Source organism: Lytechinus pictus, chromosome 18 (assembly GCF_037042905.1).
Source record: "Lytechinus pictus isolate F3 Inbred chromosome 18, Lp3.0, whole genome shotgun sequence".
Taxonomy (NCBI): Eukaryota; Metazoa; Echinodermata; class Echinoidea; order Temnopleuroida; family Toxopneustidae; genus Lytechinus; species Lytechinus pictus.
Window position 1 is genome coordinate 21,214,995 of NC_087262.1, and position 24,267 is coordinate 21,239,261.

Genomic DNA, 24,267 nt, shown 5'->3' on the forward strand with positions numbered 1-24,267 from the left:
AGCCCTATAATTGCATTATTCTGTCCCTTTACATTGTAATTTGCTCATTTACCTACCAACACTTGATATCTGTTTTCAAATACAATAATAACTTACCAAATAACATTATTCTCCAAGTTTAGCTCAGTAAGAAACCAATTACCCATGTATCAGCACACTGACTAGCAACTTCTCAAATTTGAATCAGTTTATCTAACCCGTTGGGGACTGAAAGGATTTGTTATAACACACGTTTTCCATAGACTCCAGCTTCCACAAATGCATTCTCAGTCTCTAAAGGATTAATTCGGAATTACAATTTTCTAAATCCAATGGAATAAGTTAAAGGTCATATACACCTTGTATAGTCATTATGAAATCTGGCCAGCATGGTCTTTAATTAAATTGTTATATTTTCTCGGAATGAAGCCCTTAATATGTTCTTTCAATACACACAACATCAAAAGTGAAAAATGTACAAATTACATTAAATTCAATGACTTTTTACACTATACAAACTTGACTTGAATTTATTGGGAGAGGTTGACCATAAATATTTATCACGACAACAAGGAATTCAAAGTTTTGTTAAAAACTGCAATAAGAATAGTGATTAAGTAATGGTGAGGGGGAAATTCAGCAACGAAAAAGAAAATAAAAGAAAGGATAATAGATTGGTAAGGCAAGGACTGACCACAAGTTAGTTCCTGTTGCACTTCCACCTGAGGGATCGCTGAAAAATGATAGGCTGAATTGCATGGGGTTCGTTGCACTGTTCTCATCAGGAAGGAATCCAGACAGAAGCGTCAGATCAAGCGATGTTATATTTACTCCTAGAGAGGGTAAACAGACCAGGGGGGGTGTTTCATATAACTTGTTATCATAACAATTTTTCAATTACAGTTTTAAGCTACTGAAATCATTCAATTTGATTGGCTGACGGTAAACTTGTTATAGAAACAATGCACTTGTTATATTATAACAAGTCTTTATGAAACAGGAACCAGGTGTGCATTTCATACAACGGTTTATAAGTTACAAATGACGTTACGCCTGACTGGAGACCCTTACTTGTGCTATGTGATATGTATATCCCTATGTAGCTGACGTAGCACCTAAGAATATGTTCCAGTTGTTCATAAAGTCTTGCGTAAATTTACGAACAGCTTTATGAAACACCTACCTGCTTGTTGTTACAATATGGTACAAATAACACTGAAATTATGTGGGTATAGGGAATTTCTGTTCAGTTCAGGGTGGTTTATATTAAGGTTGAGTCATGTCGGAACATTATATTTCCAGATTTAAATTGCATCTTACCAGTTGAAATAGATTTAAAAAATTTAGACACAACGAAATATTGATTTTCAGGTTTCCATGTTTAACCTGTAAGTAACTAATATACTTATACAGGATTAGCATGCAGCACTTCCTCCCATTCCCGTCCATATCTTAGACAATGTCTCTCACAAAGGATGTCATCACAGAGATCTCAAAATAACTTTCCATCAAATATAAGTGACTTTTACATACCTCTACAGTTAGAAGGTGAACAGCCGATCAAAGTCCCTCCAAGTAAGAAATTTGGGTTTGGGTTCTGCCCTTTAGCGACCCTTACACAGAGATAAGGAAAGTCTGAGCAGGACAAGTTTGCCAAATCCAGGTTAAGGCTGACACCTTCGATCGTAGCCTGACCACCTGACACAAGATCAACCCCTGACTGCTCAAAATTCAGGAAGGGGGTGATCCCAGGAGCTGGGGGTGTCCCAAGACCATTGAGAGAGGTACTGGGGTAAATGGTAACCTGCCACAGTCCTGATCCTGTGGCATCGTCCCCCGCTGGGTTGCTGTTCAGCTCAACATCAACGTTGAGGAAATTGAATGCGGTAGCCTGGCGCACCACACCAGAGTTGATCAGCAGCCGCACAAACTGCATTATAACACCTAATCAAAATGTGAAATATCAAGACTGGTGAATATTGAGGTAACTAAGGAAAATACATTGGTGAAAAAATTGCAAATGTGGTTTTTTCTCTAAAGAAATAATTACTACCGGTATATTATAGACCTTGCATGATGCAGTTTTCACACATAGCTTCATAGACATCTCCATGCATCTTGCCATACCAAAATTTAAGTTAAAGAGATCATGTACTAAAACAGAAATTTAGCAGGTCACATGATGCATTTGAACTATTTTACAAATCTTGCTTATACTTGTACCCATGTAACAGAACAATACTCACCAGTATCACTTATCTGACATTGATCACCCTCCCATCCAAGGGGACATGTACATGTGAAAAATGTTTGGAAGTTCTGACAGGTTCCTCCATTAGCACAGGGGTTGCTTGCACAAAGGTTGATTGCTACAGGGAACAGAGTTTAAAAGTTAAAGGTTAGAGTACGATACACAGGTAACAGTCAATGTTTGGAAATTCTGACAGGTTACTCCATTAGCACAGGGGTTGCTTCCACAGGAGTTGATTGCTGCAGGGGTAAAATGTTAAAGGTTAAACGTCAGGTATAATATTCAGGTAACTCTGTCAATGTTTGGAAGTTATGGCAGCTTCCTCATCAGCACAGGGATTGCTGACACATGCTGGCCAAAGATTAAAGGTCAGAGTGCAATGCACACAAAATTCTGCTATTTCTAAGTACCAAGAATACCAAGAAATCAGGGGGTGTTTCACAAAAATTTAAGTCTGACTGAGATTTGCACTTTAATTCCTAGTTGCATGCATTACAAATAATATCACAAAATCTAAGCATGACTCAAAGTTACACTTTGTGAAACACTCCATTATTTGATAACATACATTTCACATAAATTAGTTGAAAATAGCTTCAAATTTGGTAATTACATGACTTGGGGAAGGTTGATTTATTTGTGTTTAAATGATAAGTCACTCAATAGGGACAGAGGTCAGTGGCTTACTCTACTGAGAATTGTAAGGGTCAAAGGTCATTTATTTAAAACATGTCATGTATGTTATTCTTATAATGATGAGGTAAATCCAGATAGGTTTAATTAATAACTAACATTTTTTGCATACAAGCCACTGTTGAAAGGTTCGAAAGTGAGGGTATTTACTGAAATAAACATATGATGGATATACTTAAGAAAAATGCTAAACATTAAAATGTGTTCCTCAGTGCTTTTACAGAACATTTGATTTTTCAGAATACATGAAGACAATTTGGCCTAATCAGGTGATAAGTTTTATCAGATTATATAATTCTAAATTCAAGATGGTTTAAATATTGCAAACTATGAATACTAATTGATTAGATGGAAAAGTGCTGCAAAAACACTTTGTGTTTTCTCAATTCTTCATCGATTAAATGACTAAAGGACTTACGGGTTTGACAGTTTGTACCAGTCCAACCAGGTGCACAAGTGCATACATAATTCAATCCTGACTCCACGCAAGTGGCTCCATTAACACATTGGTGGTTTTCGCAGGGGTCACGATCTGAAATGTAAATCAAAAGAGTCATTTGCCATTACATATCTCTTTGTTGATGAAGATTGAAACTACAATTGCCCACTTGGAGATACTGATATTATAATGCTATTACCACACTCAAATGCTACTATAATCTGGTGGGTTTTTTTCAGTTTCAGCTGGGTTTATTTTATCCCTCAGAAAATGAAAAATCATAAGATTTATAAAAAAAAAGAAGAATAAGAAATTAATAAAATAGTATAATACAGTGATTCAATAGAAATAAGACCATCATAACATTTACAGATACAGATTGGAGACACATGCAGTATATAAAGATGAGAATATGAACGGAAAACTATTTCATAGCAGAGCTTTGTAATACATAGTTTTCCTATAAATGACTCGTAAGTATTATAAATTTGTTACAAAAAAAATCAATATAATGCTTGTACATGGAAGTATCCCAGCCATAATATTCAATATAATGAAGATATCATGGAGTAATAATCTTGATCTCTTCTCACCGTTACAAGGAACGCTCTTGCAGCTCACTAAAGAGTTGGCCGAGGATCCAGAAAGAGTGTATTCCGGGTTGGAAAATTGGTTTCTGCTGAGTCTCACACAGAAGAACGGGATGTCTGCACATGCGTAGGGTGTTAGGTCAAAGTTCACCTGCAAATTGTTGAAATTGAGGGAGCTCCCTGCCAAAAGAGTTGTATCGCCAAGCCCCGAGGGCAGGTTCACGGTTTGGAGGAGGCTTGTGGTTCCCTGGCCGCTACCAAGCGTGTTGGCAAAGATTTCCAGCTACATAGCAAAGAGTATATTGGCAATGCACAGTGTTCAGTTTCAATAACTGAAAAGATGTTTCTTTGTGATGGATTTTAATGCAACTCTTATCAGATCATGACTTCATTGATATCTGGATTCATAAGTTGCAGTCATGCCATGCTTGGATGCAAATCAAAATTTACATCACAGAACATAACGTACTGAATATCCAAGCATAAACATACATTACATAAATATGGTATCAAATTATTTTTTGAAAATTCCCCTTCAGTATACTAATATGTTCATGATACTGAGGAGTAATTTTTTTCCTGACTCACTCGGTAGAATTTATAACTCTGTACCCACCTGCCAGAGGTTTTGCCCAGAGACACTGGCCCCAGAGGCTAGGGAATTGGCCAAGAAATTGAAATTAAGAAGGTTGTTTGAAGAGCTCGCTTGGAGAGGTTGACTTGACTGAACATTGAAGTCCACATTGTTGATAACAACTCCTGCAAAGATACATGAGGAATTTGTAAAACAAGCAGCTCTCTCAAGACTTGATTATTGAGAATAATCTTCCCATCAATATAGAACTTAGGATTTTCATCATTAGAATTAAAATAATCAAACATTTACTAATTTAGCACTAAATATGTACATGAAATCACATTTCTGAGCAATTGTGGGTTTGAAAAAATGACAAAATAGAGCACAATTTATTTTTGGGTACTGCTTAACTGGGTGTCTCAAATTCAGTCTCAAAAATATGTGTGAGATTCTAATAAGACTATAGATTAGTTTTTCCATGTTGATACTAAAAAACAATTTTATCATTACTGACCTTAAATGACCTTCAAACTTGACTTTGTAAGTTACAAAATCAAGTTTGAAGGTCATTTAAGGTAAGTAAAATTACCCCAAATTTATGTCAAAATATTCCTGGTACCTCATTGCCCTTATGACGAAGGATTTCTCAGGATAAACAAACTTATGCTTTCAAAATTATGAAAAACTAAACCTTAGGTTAAGAATTTGACATTTACAATGTTGCCACCACAATTGGAAAACAGTGCCAATGTCACACTTTTGCAACACATGCTAGATAAAGACTATTTGTTACACCTTGCTTGTTCACGAAATATGGGAAATATATACGTTCTAGTTCCATATTTTATGAGGCCGGAGGCCGAATAGAATAAGGAACCAGAAGGTAGATATTTCCCATATTTCATAGGAACAAGCAGGGTGTAAAGATTTTATCTTGGCAGAATAAGATAAATCATTAGAAAAGAACTAAAAAAGCAAAACCCTGCATTTTGAGAGTGATTCTTGAAAGGAAATAATTGATGACATAACAATGATTACAGTAAAAAGAATGCCATTAAAATTGATGAGCAAATAGTAGCGCACAGCGCAATGCTTGAATAGGCACATAATACGGTTTCATATTACTATTATTATTATTAGTATCATTACTATTATTATTATTATTAGCGGATGAGTAATGTCGCAATACCGTGACATTATCCCACTGAATACTGAACTATATGATTCCCAAACTCTAAAACAAGTAGACCATCCAATTCATGCAGGCAATGGGTTAATCAACTGACAATTAAGCTTGCCTTGGCATTGGACTGGAGCACATGATGTCAGCACACTATCATCTAGTCCAGGAGCTGGTGAAAGCGTGAAAGTAGGGTTAGACAGTGGATTCCTTGAGAGAACGGCACATGTGAAATGGTTGTTCCTACAGAGTGCGGAATTCAAATTCAGTGTTCCAGAGACACCGCTCAGAGTGGTCGGACTTCCTGGTGTAATGATGTCTATCCCAGCTTGAAACTCTGTCAATTCGACCTATAATGGAAAAAATATATATATTTTCTTCTTAATATCAACAAAATAAAAAGTTTAGGACCATCTCTACTATCTTCCCAAAACTAACATCACTCAGAATTTTCTAAATTGTAGGCGAATCAAGCTATTAGTTGAGTAACAACATTAAACAGAGTAAAACTTTTGGAAAATTGGAGGTTTAAATGTTCTCTTAATATGAAAATCTTGACAATAAAATAGCATGAATCTACTGCATTGTAGATCCCTATAATCGTATCTCATTCACACTTTATTTGTCTTTTGCCTTGATGTTGTTTTTTCATCAAATCCGTCAAGAAATACCATAAAAATTTGAGAACTGCCTGGAAGGGTTAAAAATGACGAGAAACCTACCAAGGATGTGGGGGAAAGACCATTGTTTATTACATCACTCGTGCTGTAATAAATTCTGACTTCCCATAGAGCATCCCCGATTACTCTTCCTCCTTCAGTATGAGTGTTTATTCCAAGGTTAAAGGTCACCTGATGTGCGTTATCTCGTTCGATGATGGGGTTGCCATTGCTAAGAGAAATGGAGGTGCTCGTCACTTCCACACCTGGATAGTGCAAGAAAAGGAATCAAACATTATCATTCAAATGCAGGATACAGCAACAAAATGTTTTGAGGGATATTACATCGGCTTAAACCCTTTTCGTACACAATGTAAAATAATGAAAAATAACAATTACAACACGCAAAAAAGGAGATAGATGAGAGGAATTGTGGATTATACAAAAACATTTAAGGAATATAGGCAAGTAAACAACAAAGGATATGAATGTCAAAAACATCATTACTGCAACAATTGCGTCTCATCCTAAGTTATAATCCTCCATTGCCTACGTTGACTACAAAATGAGGAGTCGGTAAAGCTGCTATGAAATACTGCATACAGTGAAGCCCTGGACTTGATTTACGTTGGTTTACTTGTACCTTGCTATGCACAATCATCAGACCGATGTCTTATTGTAGGCTACATACATGGAGTTTCCAAGCACTTACACAATTAAATCTTACATCTAAATTTGTTATTGTATGAATTTAAGGCTACCATTCACATCTTAGTGTCAAACAAGTAAGATTTTAAATACCTCTGCATGTTATCGCTTGGCATGCGATCTCCGGTGGCTGGGACAAGAAGAAATCTGGGCTAGGGTTATTGTGCTTTTCCACCAGGGCGCAGAAGTAAGGAATCTCAGCACACCTGACGCCCGAATTCAGATTCCACCGCGTGTTGATTCCTTGCAGGACAGTATCTTGCCCAAGTACCACGTCTGCCCCGGCTTGTTGTTGATTCAGAACCACCACGGTTTCACCAACCCTTGGTCCCAATCCATTACTGTTAGCACTGCCAAAGATGGTTACGTTCCACAAGTTGGAGCCGGACACACTTCCTGCCGATGCCCTTGGAGACATGTTTATATCAAAGCCGATATTTGGGGAAAGATATCCTTCACGCAAGGTACCCCCTGATGTGATTGTCAAGCGAGTAAAGATGATTTCCACTCCTACAATGAATGATGGGAAAGAAGCTTTGCAACTTGAGCATAATCCACAAGAACAAAGAATTTCTGAGTACCCAATTGGATTGGAATTACATGCAGTCATCTCTCACTCTTTAAAAGCTCATCAGTAGAGGTGTTCAATCTAAACCTGAAAAGAGCAACTTTCAATACTGCGCTAGTTATACTTCGCACCATCTAACACAGGCTTCAACTACACCTCCTGATCCAGTTACACTAATAACAGTAGAAATAATAATGATAATAACAATAATAACAACAACAAAAACAACGACAACAATAATAATAATAAAGCCAAATTTATCCAGGGTAGCAATTCAGTTCCAAAAAACTGTTCTAACAGCAGGCCCTGTTTAAAATGATAATGTTATTATTACCCCGGCTTTAATTTGGCTGCCTATAGGCACTCATGCATTTGAGAAATTTCTTCCTACCAGGATTTGGACTTTCCATAATTTTAGCACAGAGTTAGACCATGGTCTAAGTTAAACCCGACTTAAGAATACTGTATCTAACCTGGCTAGATCCATCACTGGGTCAATGTCCTGAAATACAACAATTTCAAACAAACCATGACTACAAGTTTATCAAAATATCAGTAAATCTCTCTTAAAATATGGTTATTTTTTATTACATACCCACGCATGAGAGGGGGGCACAGCCAAGTAGTGACTGATCAGTAGGATCACCAGCAATTGTGAAATCCACACTCGGATTTCCACCACGTTCGATCGTTGCACACAGGTAACGCATCTGCAAGCACGACACCTGGTTTGTGTTAAAATCTCCCCGGATGTTGCCAATCACCGTCAGAGACGTCGGAATCCACGGAACGCTGCTCTGCTCCGAGTTGAGATCTACCACGTTACCTACCACGTTCAGTCGTGGCCCAGCTCCAGTAGGGCTACCGCTTAGGAATGTGTTGACACGCCACAACCCAGTTCCAATCACATTCCCAATGGACCGCAATGAGGGGGTTAACTGGAGGTTGAACTGGACTGTTTGGAGTGATCTTCCTTCAATAACCTGAGCACCAGAAGTCAATACAGGAAGTGTACTTTGCACCAGAACCACCACTATGATGAAGAATAATGGATAGATGTCATCTTTATTAAAAATTGATCAATGAAGAACAATACGCCACATTCAATGTAAAAAAGTACTTAATATGGTGTTTCTAAGCAGTGCATACTATTTCCACAGCTTCAGCACGGCTACACTTATCAGACACTTGAGCAAGGAATTTCTTCCTACTAGGTACCAAGGAGCTTTGAAGCTCCTTGCAGGTACTAATTCATTATACCTGGGTGGAGAGTGGCAAATGTAGATAAACTCCTTGCCAAATTATTCAAGTGCCATTGTGGGACTCAAACTCTGAACCTTGTGGTTCAAAGTCCAGAGGCTTTTCCACTGTGCCACAACACCTCTAAAACCACATAGGAACAAGGAAATGTAACAATAAACCAAGGACTATGGAACATAGTATTGCCATTTAGATGTTCCATTGGCAAGTTATAAAATTTGTATACATGTCAAAGGAACAACTTCACTCTGTTTCAAAACTTATTTAATGAATTACTTGTATACATTATTAAACAATAACAACAACTTAACATATATAAAACTTGAAACAAAGTAGGATCTATTAAGTCATAGCAAGAATTGGCATTTACATGATGAAAATCAGGAAAATTTTAAAACAACAAAGTGTTTTCACATCAGTTGATTTCCAATTTATTCCAATGAATATATGTTGATCTACAGAACTTTGATTAATGTCATTTCAATTGTTGCCTTTGCCATTTGAGTTTATGATTAAAATGCTTTAAACAGAAAGCTTATTGAGTTTTTCCCAAGTAGTGAATGAACTCTCTTTCATTACCTTGGCTGCAATACGTTCCACTGTACTGAATTGGGCAGTCGCAGGTATATCGAAGCCCATCTGGTTGGCAGGTGGCGCCATTTGCACATAAGTTCTGGAAGCAGGGGTCAGATTCTGCAATGATTTGAAGATTTCAAACAAGATTTCAAAAAGAATTCAAGAAGATTTCAAGAAGGTTTGAAGATTTTGGGAATCTATTCAATTTCACACAAACAAATTACATTTTTTTTAAAGAATGATGTGGAGAAAAGTGGGGTAAGATGAGCCTGTGGGTGAGTGGAGACACCGGGGAAACTAGACAAATATAAAATGACTGCTTCACAGCTGAATGCATGGCTGGTGGCCGTGGCGATACTTGTGATTGCAATGCAATGGTTTCGAATCAGCAGTGAACTTATAACGTGTGACGAAATAGGTACGGGTTTTTAATCACTGATTTTGAGATTGATAGAAGCAGAAAGAATGAGAGTAAAAGTACCTAAATATTGGACACACAGATCTCTAGATTTACGGTATACATAATTGGACCAAGTCCAAAATTGAGAATACAATCATTTTTTTAAATATTATTGTTATGAATAAAGATTGAAAAGTAAGAGGACAGGCCCAGCGGCGTAACATGGGTCGGTGGCCAGGGGGGGCAAGAGCCCAAAATTTCCCGGTCATATCATGGTATGAACAGGCGTAATGGTGCGATGATTGCATATCAGGCAGAATTTATCTTTTAAAAAAAAGTTGCGAGCGAGCAAAAATGTTGACATTTTAAATACAAAAATCCAATTTTGTGATAGATTTTGGTCTGTACGCCACTGTGAACAGGATTCTTTGCAGCAGTAGCGTGAAGAGTAAAAAAAAAAACGAGGGGCGCAGTATGGTGAATGTGCTAAAAAGCTGCTTAATATAAGTCTTGAGCGAGCAAAGCGAGCGAGAAAAAAAGAATCACCTTTTCATGAGAATCCAACTTTGAGATATCAGTCAGTCGGCAAGCCCTGAAAAAGTAGCTTCTTTTATCCAAGTGATATTCATGACCAGAGGGTTTTTGCATTGTTAATGAGCTTGGTGCGAACCAAAACACCTCTTTTTATTTGGCCATTGCTGCTCTAAATATTGACCAAATTTCATGTTTTTGGTATCTTTGAAAAGAAGAAGAATCATTCTTTTAGGTCATGTGTTTGGATTTTTAAAAGGATGTTGTAATATAGGAAAAACTTTTGATCTAAAACATGGAACAAAATAATTTTTTTCATGCAACAAAAGTTGTTGTTTTCACACTTAATTTCTGTTTGAGCACAAATGATTCTTAGATCATGATATAGCTGAAGATCTAAGCTTTAATATGATATAATTTTTATAAGAAGGTGTATTTTAGATGGCTCAGCAGCCAGCTTTTCATAGGCCAAGTAAATTTAGCAGCTCAAAAACAAGTGCTCTGATTGGTCATAGAGACCACACACCCGCGCAAATTCCAATGTTCCCCACTCTGGGCCTCTGCAAGGACACACTCACCATGTGGTAATCTCTTCAAATTACCCACGCCAGTTGTTCTGAAAACATTATTCAGCCAATCAGAACTGTGGATTTTATGTTACTCAGAAATTTCAGAAATCTCGTCTTGCATCTTGATGGAAAAAGCTGGCTGCTGACCCATCTAAAAGATGCCACATATCAAGAGTGACATTGTAAGAAAGTATAGAGTTTGAGCTTTCTGATGATATAAATAATGTTTTTGCCTAAAACGGAAAATGTTGCACAATTTGCAAGTGAAAACAGAGGAAGAAAATTCTGTTTGATGCATCTTTTCAGGTAAAAAAAACCACTTATTTATCAAAATATTTTATTCAAAAGAAGTGACCAATATAATAGAGTAACATTTACTCTTTCCCATGGTATAAAAATAATCAATATTTCTCAAGGAAAAAGTGGTTAAATTCTTTGAGAAAGAAAGTCTCACAATTCACGAGATTTTGGAGGGACATGAATTCAGCCATGAGAGGACTTGGATAAATCTTGCTCATTTGCTCATTAACACAGGTGCTTGCCGACTGACTGATATGTTTTGACATTATATTCAGTAAATAAAATCATATCCTACACTTTTCCTTTGCTTTTCTTTCCTCCTTTTGTTGTTCTTGGTTGTAGAACTTTTGAAGACCATGGCCCAATCCTTCCATACTCATATATGGCAGTGCTATGCGGTTGGGGTCTGGGGCGGAGCCCCCGGAACTTCTTGATATCAAAGCCATTTAAACCTCGCAGATTGCTGCTTTTTTAATCAAATCAAGGGTATATACAGAATATAGCTTTTACACAACACATTTATTCAACCCAGTTGAACCAAATATTTTGAGGGGGCAAAACATAGCAATGTGGGAAAATTTGTAAAAAGTCACCAGCGAGCAAAGAGAGCTGGGAAAAAATTGCCTATTGAAATTAAATTCTAATTATGTGATAGATTTTTCCATTATATTCAGCAAATAACACATTCCATTGTTTCCATTAATTTCATTATACGTCGTCTCCCATAATTTATTTTATTTCCTCTTGGGTGTGGAACCAAGACCCCCTCCCCCCGCCTGTACGCCAGTGATTGAACGCAAAGCTTAATGTAGGAAGGGTCCCTACACGCAGTGGCGTAGCTAGGATTTTTTTCCTGGGGGGGCACTGGGGGGTCCTTGCTTTTTCAGGGGGGCACCATTTTTTCTGTTGTGTGTATATGTGTCACAAGGGCGGATCCGACTTTCGCCAATAGGGGACGGAGCCCGAAATTATCTTCACTTATATTTCCCCCGATCAGTCACTTCTTAGTTTTATTCTTATAAAACAACATAAACATGAAATAATCTCATAAGCCTTATAAAAAGTGCGAACGCGAAGCGCGAGTGTTTTTTAATTTTTACTTTCATGTATTTTGTCCTGAAAATTTAATATTCTGGGCAATGTTATGTGTGATCCTGAACAAGTTTCGTATGTAACTAGATGGTTACTGTGAACGCCTCGCGCGAGCAGTAATTTTTATTAACTGTTCTAGCATTATCGAAAAGGGACCTGTTAAGGACGGCTACAGTAACCCATGAAAACGGTATATATTTCAATAATGCGAGCGCGAAGCGCGAGCAATTTTTTTTTTACATTTCGACCTAAAAAATTGTCATTCTAAGCACTTTTTGTATTAATAAATGAAATAGGTATGTAACTAAACAATTGATGCAAGCGCGAAGCGCGAGAGGAAGAAAATTTAGATTTTAGACCTAAAAGCGGGACACTCTATTCATATTTTGTAAATCATAAATAGGATATAGTTAATTGGGCATCATTAATAATGCGATCGTGAAGCGTGAGCAGACAATTATTGATATTCTGATGTGAAACGGGATAATTTAAGTACATTTAAGAATATGCAGGCTATCACGCATATTTTAGATTTAGACCTAGAATCTGGGCAGTCTGAATACATTTGTTTAAAGGAACATTATGAAATACACGTAGACAATAGGAACTTGGCAAATCAAACAATTTGACCACGCAGCGTGAGCTTATAATTGCTGATATGTAGACTATAAAAGGGACATTTTACAGCTAGAGCACTTAAATTTGTTAATGAAAAAATGGATGAAAGCTCGATGTCTGAGCTAAAATATATTTTGTATATTGACTTCAAAACTTGCTCCATATCAGCCTATTGAGCAAGATATGAATCTCATCGAACAGGCAATTCTGGTGCAAAGCGCAAGCATAAGTTTTATATAGTAACATGAAAGATTTGTTTTTTTGCAAGTCTTCCCTTCACATTATTTCATTCACTCGTCTTCCTCTTATTTTTTTCTTCCGTCTTCTTTTCCTTTTTTCTTTTCTCCTTTCTCCCTTTTTTCTTTTTTTTTGCTCTGCCAATTTTTTTTCAGGGGGGCACCTGGGGGGGGGGCACACCAAATCTCAGGGGGGCACGTGCCCCCCCCCCCCCCCCCGTAGCTACGCCACTGCCTACACGGGGCGTTATAGAGCAATTTGAAGGTTATATATGAAGATCCCCTACTGCGTGGGTTCTGGGGCAAAGCCCGGTAGCTCATTTGCATAAAATCTAGCAAGCTTATAGCACAATGTTGTATGCAGTCCATCTTTCTTCCCACTCTTTATTTTCAATCCTCGGCAGCCTGGTCGTGTTATTAATTTTTTTTCTTGTCCCTTTTCTTTGTCTTCCAATTTAGCTTTTGACTAATTCCATTCTACCTTCATTTCCCGCTATTGTTTGCCATTTTGTCATATTTTAATTTATTTCCCATCATGCTATTGCATTACATAGGCCTATTTCAGAATGATTTGTTCTTTCTCAAATGTTCTTCTTCCATTCCTTTTCCCGCTTTCCTTCCTTTTCCACTAAAAAAAATCTTTGTTTTCTTTTCACTTTTCCCTTTCCCTTCCCTTTTCCCCCTTTCCTTTTCCCTTTATTTCCTTCCCTTTTTCTTTTTTTCCCGTTTTTATTATTTTTTTTTCCAGGAGAAATCCGCCAGGGGGGGGGGGGCAGCTTGCCCCCCCCCCTGCCTGTTACGCCACTGGACAGGCCCTGGCCCTCAGTAAAGCTATAGACTACAGTAATGTTGAAATAGATCTAGATCCACTCCACTTATTCAATGAACAAGGTTATGATGATCCACTCAAGGGTTCATTACATGCCACCGCACACAAACCATAACGTTAGATCTAGAACTAAGTAGAAGTCGTGTGTTGTGGACGCCGGAGAAGTGGCGTCGCAGCACACGAGACCCACTAGTGAGAAATCCACTGCCAAATGCGGTTTATTGTGCGAGGTTAGTATACTAATAGTTAGACCAAAAGCTTCAGTCTCTGTATTTTGGTTGTTCCGCTGAACTACGTTGGCTCCACTCACCATAAATGGGGATTACAGTAAAATGTCAGAAATTGTTGAATAAATCCCCAGAAACGACGGTTATTCCTGTCTAACTAATAGTATACTAATACTAACATCGCATTAGTGTGAGTGATCTAGATCCAACGACATTACCGCGAGCAGCGCGCCCATGCAGCCCCATACCTACATAGCCATAGCCATAGGCGTAATGTTAACCCAGGGAGCTCCGGCCCGCAAAGTGGGCCGGATCCCAGGAGTTGACTGTGCAAAACGAGGGAGACAATGGGGTACTAGATTGGGGTCTCAATAGTAATCTTGATAAAATGTGGAAACAGAAATTATGCACTTACCACGATTATAATGGATGAAGGTCTATCGTGACACACAAATCCTGACATCGAGGCACAGACTGGAACCTCAAAAAAACGAAAAAGTTCTGTCGCGATACCTCTCCTTCTTTCAAAATTCAAAATAAAATGGCAGATCGAGACCGAGGCCACTCACACAAGCATGCGAGGTTAGTTGTACTAACCTCGCAAAACGCATGTCATTTCATAATGAATTTTGACGTTTTCATTCATCACACGAATGTGAGAAAATGAAACACGCCGAAATCTTCACAATATACTAAATATATTCATCGAAATCTTATCATATAATTTAAATTTTAAAATGTGCTCGAACGCATTTATAAAAAGGGATTTTAAACGCTTACCTCCAAATCTCGGCCAAGACACTCCGTGCGATCCTTAATACTGCGGTGGAAATTACGCAAACAATCGAAATGCGAATTTTTCCTATCGAACAGTCTAGATTCAAGTCGTCGGCGCATAATAGGAAATTGTACCAAAAAAATCAACAGGTTGCATCTCACGTATAATCGCTGATGGCGCTACATCATAAAATAACGCTGAGCAGCAAAAAAAAATGTGGAGCGCCTAGAACGCAACCAGCAGTACAGCTGATCTGACGTAAACAAGCAATTTTTATTAAATGATATCGCGCACCCTATCTGTGCGTATAGAGAAAACCAGCAAATTAGCTCCATACCTGCTTCGACATCAAGAAAAATCATCGATATAAAGCACCAGAAAGACAGAGAGGAAATGAAATTGGCTTCATATCGTTTGGCAAGTTTCATATCCAAAGCTTACTTAATTTTAGATATAGCTCTGTTTCTAACTTTAACAAAATAGGCCTCAAATTATTGCAAGTGCCGTGCCAGTGGTTATCCTGTGCACGGCGGCGGTAATGTACCCGCGGGTCACTCACACGTATTGCGAGGTTAGTATTAGTATACTAACCTCGCACCAGGCATTAACCACATTTGGCAATGGATTTCTAACTAGTGGGTCACGCGTGCTGCGATCCCACTTCTGGTGTCCACAACACACAACTTCTATTACTTGATTTTTCTGTGCGCGGCGGCATGTAATGAACCCTTGATTGCCCGCGGGTGGACCGAGGCTATATTTTCTTTTTTTGAGGTTCCAGTCTGTGCCACGATGTCAGGATTTGTGTGTCACGATAGACCTTCATCCATATAATCGTGGTAAGTGCATAATTTCTGTTTCCACATTTTATTAAGATTACTATTGAGACCCCAATCTAGTACCCCATTGTCTCCCTCGTTTTGCACGGTCAACTCCTGGGATCCGGCCCGCTTTGCGGGCCGGAGCTCTGACCCTCCCTGGCTGGGTTAGCGTAACGTTAGGCCTAGATCAACAACTTAGATATCTATGTACGGGACCACAATCATTCAGTTCCACTTTCATTGCACATTTGTTTGAAGATTTCCATAAACATAACAAGGAAAGTTATGAAAAATAAAATATCTACGAGGAAATTGATAATCTACATACTGATATCACCACTATCCTATTTCCCTTCATCATAGTCAGGCGTATTACAAACACAACTTTTGAGCACGAACGACACGCAGCAGCCTACTATTTAGCGTTGTTCAGACTTTGAGATTTCTAAACATGCGCGCGCACGTGCTTTTCTGCGCATGCTCAGTGCTTGAGCCGCGTTGAAAACTTTAGTCCAATCAGCAGTTTGATAATAATGAAAAGTTTTTTGCACGAGGGACGGTGGGAGGCCTTTTATAATGGGATCACTCCACTCCGTAACAAATTGACAAAGTTATCAATATTGAAACGAAGGAAAGCAAACAAACAGGCATAGAATGAATAAATAGATAGCGAGATATGATCCAGCCAAACTAAAGAGGAGACAGAATATGGAACTGAGAGAAATATCTCTATGAACTGAACTGACAAAGGGGACAGATGCTTAATTAAGCCTGCGTTCAGAAGCAGGGGCGTAGCTACGGGGAGCCGGGGGAATGTGCCCCCCAGGTGCCCCCCTGATAAAAAATGGCGGAGCCAAAAAAAGGGGAGAGAAAGAAAGTAAAAAGAAGGGAAAGATATTACGAAATAAAGAAGAAAATAAGAGGAGGAAGACGAGTGAATAAAATAAGGTGAGGGAAGACTTGCGAAGAAATCTTTCATGTCACTATGTAAAATTTTCGCTTGCGCTTCGCGCTCGCATTGCCTATTTGATGAGATTCATATCTTGCTCAATAGGCTGATATGGAGCTTAAAATATCAAGTTTTGAAGTCAATATACAAGACATATTTCAGCTCGGACATCGAGCTTTCACTATTATTTTTCATTTATTTACAATTTGATTTTTTAAGTGCTCTGTAACATGTCCGTTTTATGGTTTCAATATCAATATTTTCAGCTCACACTGCGCGGTCGCATTATTTGATTTGCCCAGTTCCTATTGTGTTCGTGTATTCCATAAAGTTCTCAAAATATCCCTTTTACGTGATTGTCAAAACGTAGGCCTATCAACTAGCGCTGCGCGCTCGCATTTTGATTGGTGAGTTATTTTATACCAATAATTCTATATCAATCTACTTGAAATCCTCTTTTCATTACAGTTCATAAAAAATTCGGCTCGCGATTTGCGCTTGCATTATTGTTAAAAATCTATCAACCATACGTCCTATTCATAATTACAAATGCTTAAAATGTCTAGTTTTCAGGCCTTAATATCAACAAATTCCACGGTCTGATTAAGCATATTTGATTAATAAGTAAAATAACATTTTGATCAATTTTTTTCAGCTCCCCCCCCCCCTCCAAAAAAGGGTGAAATATGATATCATTTTCTGAATATTGTGTCAAAATCTATCACAAATTTGGATTTTTGTAATAAAATTTTTGAAATGTTTGCTCGCTTGCTCGCTTTGCTTGCTCGTAACTTTTTATTAATCTTACGCGATAAGCCATATCGAGCCCCCTCACATTTTCGGCTCATTATTACACTTACAAAAAGGGAGAGGAATAAAGAAATAGAGATGAAGGGAAAGAAGAAGGCAAGAGGAAATAAAAGGAAAGGAGCCGAAAAAAAATAAAAATGAAGAGCTAGGGAAAGAAAGAGGTCGTGTGGAAAAGGTGCGTAAGAATGTCCCGTTTTTAACTTGCTTCTGAAAGATGAAGGAACTGCATTGCAAACCAGACGTGTCCTGTTTGTGATATATAGGTACACTCAGAGGAGAATGAGCGAGTCTCTCAATGCTAGATCGCTATAGCTCACTCGCATACGAAAAATACGTTTCAATCATCGTAGTTTTTTCCCCTACATTTGCTGCAACTCCAGACACATACATGCACAAATCCATGAAGAATCACCCAATCTTAAAACTTTGACCACTAATCCAAAATGCATTCATTAAAGGGGTACTCCGGGCTGAAAATTATTTGTATCTAAACAAAGAGTAAAATCACAAAGCAAAATGCTAAAATTTTCATCAAAATCGGATAACAAAAAAACAAAATTATTGAATTTTACACTTTACCGATATTTTTTTTAAATAGTTAATATGCACGTCATCATGAATATTCATTAGGCGGGCTGATGATGTCACATCCCCACTTTCCTTTTCTTATGTTATTACATGAAATCAAAATAGTTTCATTTTTTCATACATGTGTGAATGAGTCTCCTTTATAATGAAATAAGTTGCAGCAATGGATATCTAATGCACTAAATCAGTCATTTGATGTCAATCCATTTTTTTTCAGTTCTTGGTAGAATTTCTTTTTGAATGAACCTTATGTCATGTGATAAAGTACAAAAGAACAAGTGGGGATATGACATCATAAATTTTCTCATTGAATATTCATAAACATGATAAAGACATGCCTTGACCTGTTTCACCGGAATGATGCAAATCTTTTAGTTGCCATAAGTTTGTTATTCCTTGTCTGATTTTTCTTTATCTGTTTAAATCATATATTTTTTCAGCCCGGAGCATCCCTTTGAGTAAAAATACGAGTGTGGCACACGTATACACTCTAAAAACACTGAGTAAAATTTTACCCAATATTGGGTAGAAAGGGAACATGCATGTTTGTTAGTTATTTTTGTTTACTCATATTAGGCTATTTCAACGCAACACTGCGTAAAATTTACAAAATATATATCTTTTCACCCAACCAACATGCGTGTTCCTATTTTACCCAATATTTGGTAAACCTTCTTTTAGAGTGTATACACCCTCGGCCAATTATTGATGAGGAACGGTTTAAGAGGCTGACCACGTGATATGATTCAACCAATCCTTTCACTGGGATAACTGCCAAGAATAAGATATTTCAGTATTCAATATAATGTAACTTATACTTACGGATGCCGTAGGATATGTTGAACCCTTTGCTTAGTATGTTATGATCGGATTCCCACACAAAGGTAACTTGGTTGACCCCAATCAGCTGTATAATTCCGAGTTGATTAGTATTATTGCCGTTGAACTCTCTGTCAATGTCTAGTATATCAAAATCAGGACCAGCGGTATAGTAGAGCGCGTCCTTAAAAGGTTCACTACTAAAAAAGTGCAAATTTAAGGTGATGGTCGTAGCTGTTGGTATCCTCACAGAATACGCACACGCTTCGTTTGTCCCAGCCTCGCTCGGCCAATTCGGAGAGGTTATGACACCAGAAGTGCCGAAGAACACCCGACTGCATGGACTAAACTCGTACTTCGAGTGGATAAGTGTAAAGTATTCTAAAATGAGATAAAGGTGTCATACAAAAATGCATGATATTTATTATGTCAGATGTAACATTTATAATAGCGATACAATTGGAGATGATAATCATTATTATGTATTTTGATAGTAAAATATAGTTTATTCCTGACGAAATCCAGCTTTTTTCAGCTGGCAAATTTTCTATCCGTTAATAATATCTTAGTCAACAGAACTCCATTTGCTGTAGTACATCACTTTATTCACGGACACAAATAATCAATTTTTTCAATCCAATCAATGATAAAACCGTTAGAGCAGGACACATTGTTTTTGCAATATTAATTTGATGAATCATGCACTGCAAAAACTCCGGTGTTAATTTAACACCAGGCTGGTATCTATACCGGAAAACACCAGAGAGATGTTGAAAAAACACCGGTTTGGCGGTAGGCTAACACAAGATAGGCATCAACGCAACACTAAATAGCGTTAAAACAATCTCGGTTTGATTCTAAACTGGTGTTGATTCAACCATGGACCTACTTCTCTGGTGTTTTCCGATATACCGTTGATACCGGGCTGGTTTTAAATGAACACCTGCGTTATTGCAATGTGAGGAAAGACAATGGCTTCCAATGATCTAAATAAATACTTCTGAAGTGAAAGGTATCGCGATTAAATCTCTAGACTACATACAGTCTGTTCTGGCTTTTTTTTATCAAGTTAATTTTTCATGAACTGATCCTATATACTCGCGATGGCTTTTCCAACAAGCAAAAACGATTTGCTGCACAGTACGCGAAATCTTCATTAGATTCCAAGCAATTTAGTCCATGGAAAGAACAGTGGTATTTTGTAAATACCGCTGAAATGGGCCATCCTTCATATAGGATGTATACGATTTGATAAATTTGAACATATATATATAAAACCCTCTCAAGAGCAGTTTTTTATTGGGGTCTTTTTCTTACGATTAATCCTATTGATAGATCGACATTTTACTCCTTGATAATAATTTGTCAACCAACAAATAAATTAACTCAATTTTGAAAAATAATAATCTTAAGATTGTCCACTGTGACCAGCCACCCAAAATCAACAACAACTACTTTTTCTTATTCATTTTATTTTTACTTTGATTAGAAAATCAACTGACAATTCTTCTTCTTTATACTGTCAAAACTTGAAGTTGTTAAGTTAAATAAAGGACGATAAACATTATGTTTTGTAACACAAATTTTTCGGACTGTTTGGAAGATTAATATATATTAGACAATGTACACATTTTAGTCCTTAGTGAACCCCGAACTTCAAACCTTATTTTTCTTCTTTATTCTTTGTATCACTAAATATTTTCTGCATCAATAAAGCTTAGGATATGTGCTTTATCAAGCTGAATGGAAATATCAAAGCTCGTTTTTGGAGACGTATTGTTGATGGTTTGGGGGGAACAGTGTTAAGTCGCATCAGGTTCGAAATTACTATGAAGTGATTACATACGTTGCGCGTTTTGATCACAATGTCTACCAATCCAGTCTACCGAGCACAGGCATACGTATCCAGGATCCAGGATAGCTTCTTGGCATTGTGCACCGTTATTGCACGGGTTGTTTTGACATGCTGCTAAAAAGAAATGAATAAATAGAGTTTCGGTAAGTTTAACTATTATGACAAGGGAAACGTTATCAGTTATTTTTGTTACAGAAGTTTTGCTGGTATCAAACAATGGTGATGATGACGATGATGAAGATGATGTTGATGATGTGGATGATGAGGATGATGATGATGATGAGGATGATGATGAGGATGACGACGATGATGACGATGATGACGATGAGAACGATGAGGATGATGATGACGATGATGATGATGAAAATGATAATGATGACAATGATGAGGGGGAGGAGGAGGATGCTGTTAAATTGTCCCTTGGTCACTCCCATGTTCATATTTGAAATTTTACATAATTCAAATTAAATTCTTCTAAAATCATATAGCAGACATTTATCGTCATATTTAGTATCCAGTCATACAATGTTCAAAACAAAACTATCTCAGATGAATGCGACTGTTAACTAGTCATAATAATATTTGGTAAGAAAAAAGATGAGTCGCATACTGTTAGATATGACGAGACATATCAGTTACAACATTCACCTACTACACCCACCAAGCTGACTATCAATTTAGTCACCTTGACTTGTTAGTTTGTAGGGTCATTTTAATGTTTGACCATGGACCTACCTTGTGCATCTGTTAGAGTAACACACGCCAAAAGAACGCTAAGAACAGAGAGATATCGCACCAGATGCTCCATCGTGTTTCTGTTGAAGGAAAATGCATAAAAGAATAAAACAGGAGGAAATTAGTTTTGATCAATTTTTAAAGCTATTTTGATTCTACAAAGAATGATGTCTAGATATTTTCCAGTGATTAGTTTTATGCTTTGAATTGAGTGGATGGGAGTTACACGATATAAATAAAATTTATTAACAACCTGTGTAAACTTTATACAAGCTGATTTCCTATATGAATGTTGGATAGTATAAGCCAAGTTTTAAAAATAAAACCTCCTAAAATAAAAACATCATTGTCCCACTCTTTTTGAAACAAAAGGGTATTTTTTAATATGAAGTCTGGCGAGCGTTTCATCAACATTTTTGTCGGACTAGTTTCAGATCTGACAACTTTCATTGATTCTGATTGGATGAGAAGCACTGTTACTACGGTAACTGTCTGATAAAACGGGGGGTTCATGAAAGGATTTGTCAGACGTTTTATCCGACATTTACCATAGGAACAGTGCCTCTCAGCCGATCAAAATCAGGAAAAGATGTCAGATCTGACAACTTGTCATGCAGATGGAAATGTTGATGAAAAGCTCTCCATGCAGGACTTGTCGGATAAGTCCTTTCATGAAACGCTCCCCGGTACTGATGATCATTTAAAAGCTTCTCTTACAATAATACTGAAAAGTTTGCATCAAAATCGATACAATAAATTCTTTAATGAATAACAATTATTTTGAAATATTTTACAGGAAGTGAAAGATTGGAATGATAATGGCAATAAATAAATTTCAAGCAGCGATCAAGATGACATTTCAAAATAAAATATTATACAAATAAAACTTTAAAAACGGTGATGATAACAATAAAAATTACTGTAATGATTTCAACAATTTAAGTAACATATTAATAACGATAATGAGAATGGTAATAATAATTCCCATAATAAATAAGCGAATGAATGATTATGATGACTATTCAAGTAGGGGGGAAAAAGAAGAGAACGAAGAAGGAGGAAAGAAAAGAAGAAATATCTACACTCTAAAAAATATTGGTAAAAATGCTTCATGAGGGTATTTATGTGTCCAACCAACATTGGGCATTTCTTTCGGGCATTTTTATTTATCCAGTGTGATGAAATGTTTGCCCATTCTAAAGTAATTGCTGCTTATTTTTTAACCTTACTGGACAGTGGACAATCATGACAATATGCTTCCCGCATTGGGTGAAATACTGCCCAAAATTGGTTGGACACATAATTACCCTCGTGCTGGTTAAAATTTTACCCAATATGTTTTACAGTGTTGGTTGCATTACTCCAATATACCCCTATCAAGAGAAATAAATGACATCATCTTTCGTTCGTCTCTCCTCAATAAGAATACTCCAGTGTGGCCTCTGGCCCTCTAAACATAAAGTTTAGCGATTGATCGTAGTGCTGATTTCTACGATATATTGCAATGATTATAGAGTATGATCAATCGTACAAAATGAGTACAAAGATCGTTGAAAATTAGTATTACAGGGTTCTGGGGCCCGTAACACAAAACTTAGCAATGATCGTAGAAATTTTTTCTACGATTGATTCCATTGACTACTATATACAATCAATTGTAAAAAAATCAAGCGTACGATCAATTGCTAACCATTGTGTTACGGGACCCTGGCGTATGATCAAACCAAACAGACGATTATCGACATAATGTGCCAATATTCATGAACTGATATACTGGTTTGAAATAATGGCGGCAATTAAGTGCACGTACATGGGTAGAATTCAGTCTCTATAATTATGTAAATTATGTTCTAAACTTGACATACAAGTGCCTAACTTACCACGAAATGTTTAAAAAAATAAAGCATATGTGTTGAATCAATTTATTTTCCAAGTTGAAGACAGTGTTCCATAATTCCAGAGTAATTCCTTATACCTGGGTGTGCAAGCCAGTGTCTGCTTGTAAGCGCGTGAGACCCAACTGGTCTCTTTTCTTCGATTTTCAAAATCAGTCCGGTTCCTTTCCGATTTAGATGTTTTAAACACCCCTGCCTTTTAAATAGAATTAGTCTGTGACAAAGTTCCTTATGGATCCTTGTCTGAAAATAAGCATAATATTGGCACGTGCAAACGGTCATAATAATACAAGTTGAATATTCAGTGTGGTTTATTTTCTTTTAAGGGTTGTAGTTTCAAAGAACTCCTTACATGTTAAAAGGAATTTGTGTGGCATTATTTCAAAATCTTAATCAAAAATTGTAATTAAGACTGAATGTACCAGACTACGAAAGGTTTCTTTTTTCTAAAAACTTTACAGTCGAACTGTCAGGGAACGTGCAGAAAAGACGAGTTCGGTGACAAAATAGAGACACTCTATCAAAGAATAATATTGAGTGGTTGGTCCTATTGTCCAAATTGACCTTTCTCGACATTTTGCTTGGATATGAATTACACGCCACGCAATTTATTCAAAAGGAAAATATAATTTCTCAATGACACATAGAATGGTTGATATCAGGGTCCCGTCTTACAAAGAGTTACAATTGGTCTGATCAACCACAACTATGGAAAGCCAACAATGTCAACGTTCA

At 37.2% G+C, this 24,267-nt stretch overlaps 1 protein-coding gene across 3 annotated transcripts in view; it reads right to left on the reverse strand.

Annotated features, from left to right (window-relative positions):
• LOC129282010 (uncharacterized) overlaps window positions 1-21,713 on the reverse strand; it is a 45,473-nt gene extending 23,760 nt beyond the window's left edge. For 2 of the 3 annotated variants that reach the window (XM_054917941.2, XM_064113367.1), the window contains exons 1-14: window positions 21,638-21,713; window positions 20,894-21,016; window positions 19,051-19,428; window positions 9,484-9,597; window positions 8,240-8,677; window positions 7,170-7,586; window positions 6,432-6,634; window positions 5,828-6,059; window positions 4,569-4,711; window positions 3,956-4,235; window positions 3,342-3,455; window positions 2,226-2,348; window positions 1,513-1,923; window positions 674-812 (exon numbers count right to left, since the gene is read on the reverse strand). In XM_054917941.2, the coding sequence (XP_054773916.2) occupies window positions 674-812; window positions 1,513-1,923; window positions 2,226-2,348; window positions 3,342-3,455; window positions 3,956-4,235; window positions 4,569-4,711; window positions 5,828-6,059; window positions 6,432-6,634; window positions 7,170-7,586; window positions 8,240-8,677; window positions 9,484-9,597; window positions 19,051-19,428; window positions 20,894-21,016; window positions 21,638-21,710 (3,188 nt within the window). In that variant the 5' untranslated portion in view covers window positions 21,711-21,713. The remainder of the gene's footprint in view (window positions 1-673; window positions 813-1,512; window positions 1,924-2,225; window positions 2,349-3,341; window positions 3,456-3,955; window positions 4,236-4,568; window positions 4,712-5,827; window positions 6,060-6,431; window positions 6,635-7,169; window positions 7,587-8,239; window positions 8,678-9,483; window positions 9,598-19,050; window positions 19,429-20,893; window positions 21,017-21,637) is intronic. The other variant, XM_064113365.1, reaches the window with a different exon arrangement.
• Between the last annotated feature and the right edge of the window lie 2,554 nt (window positions 21,714-24,267).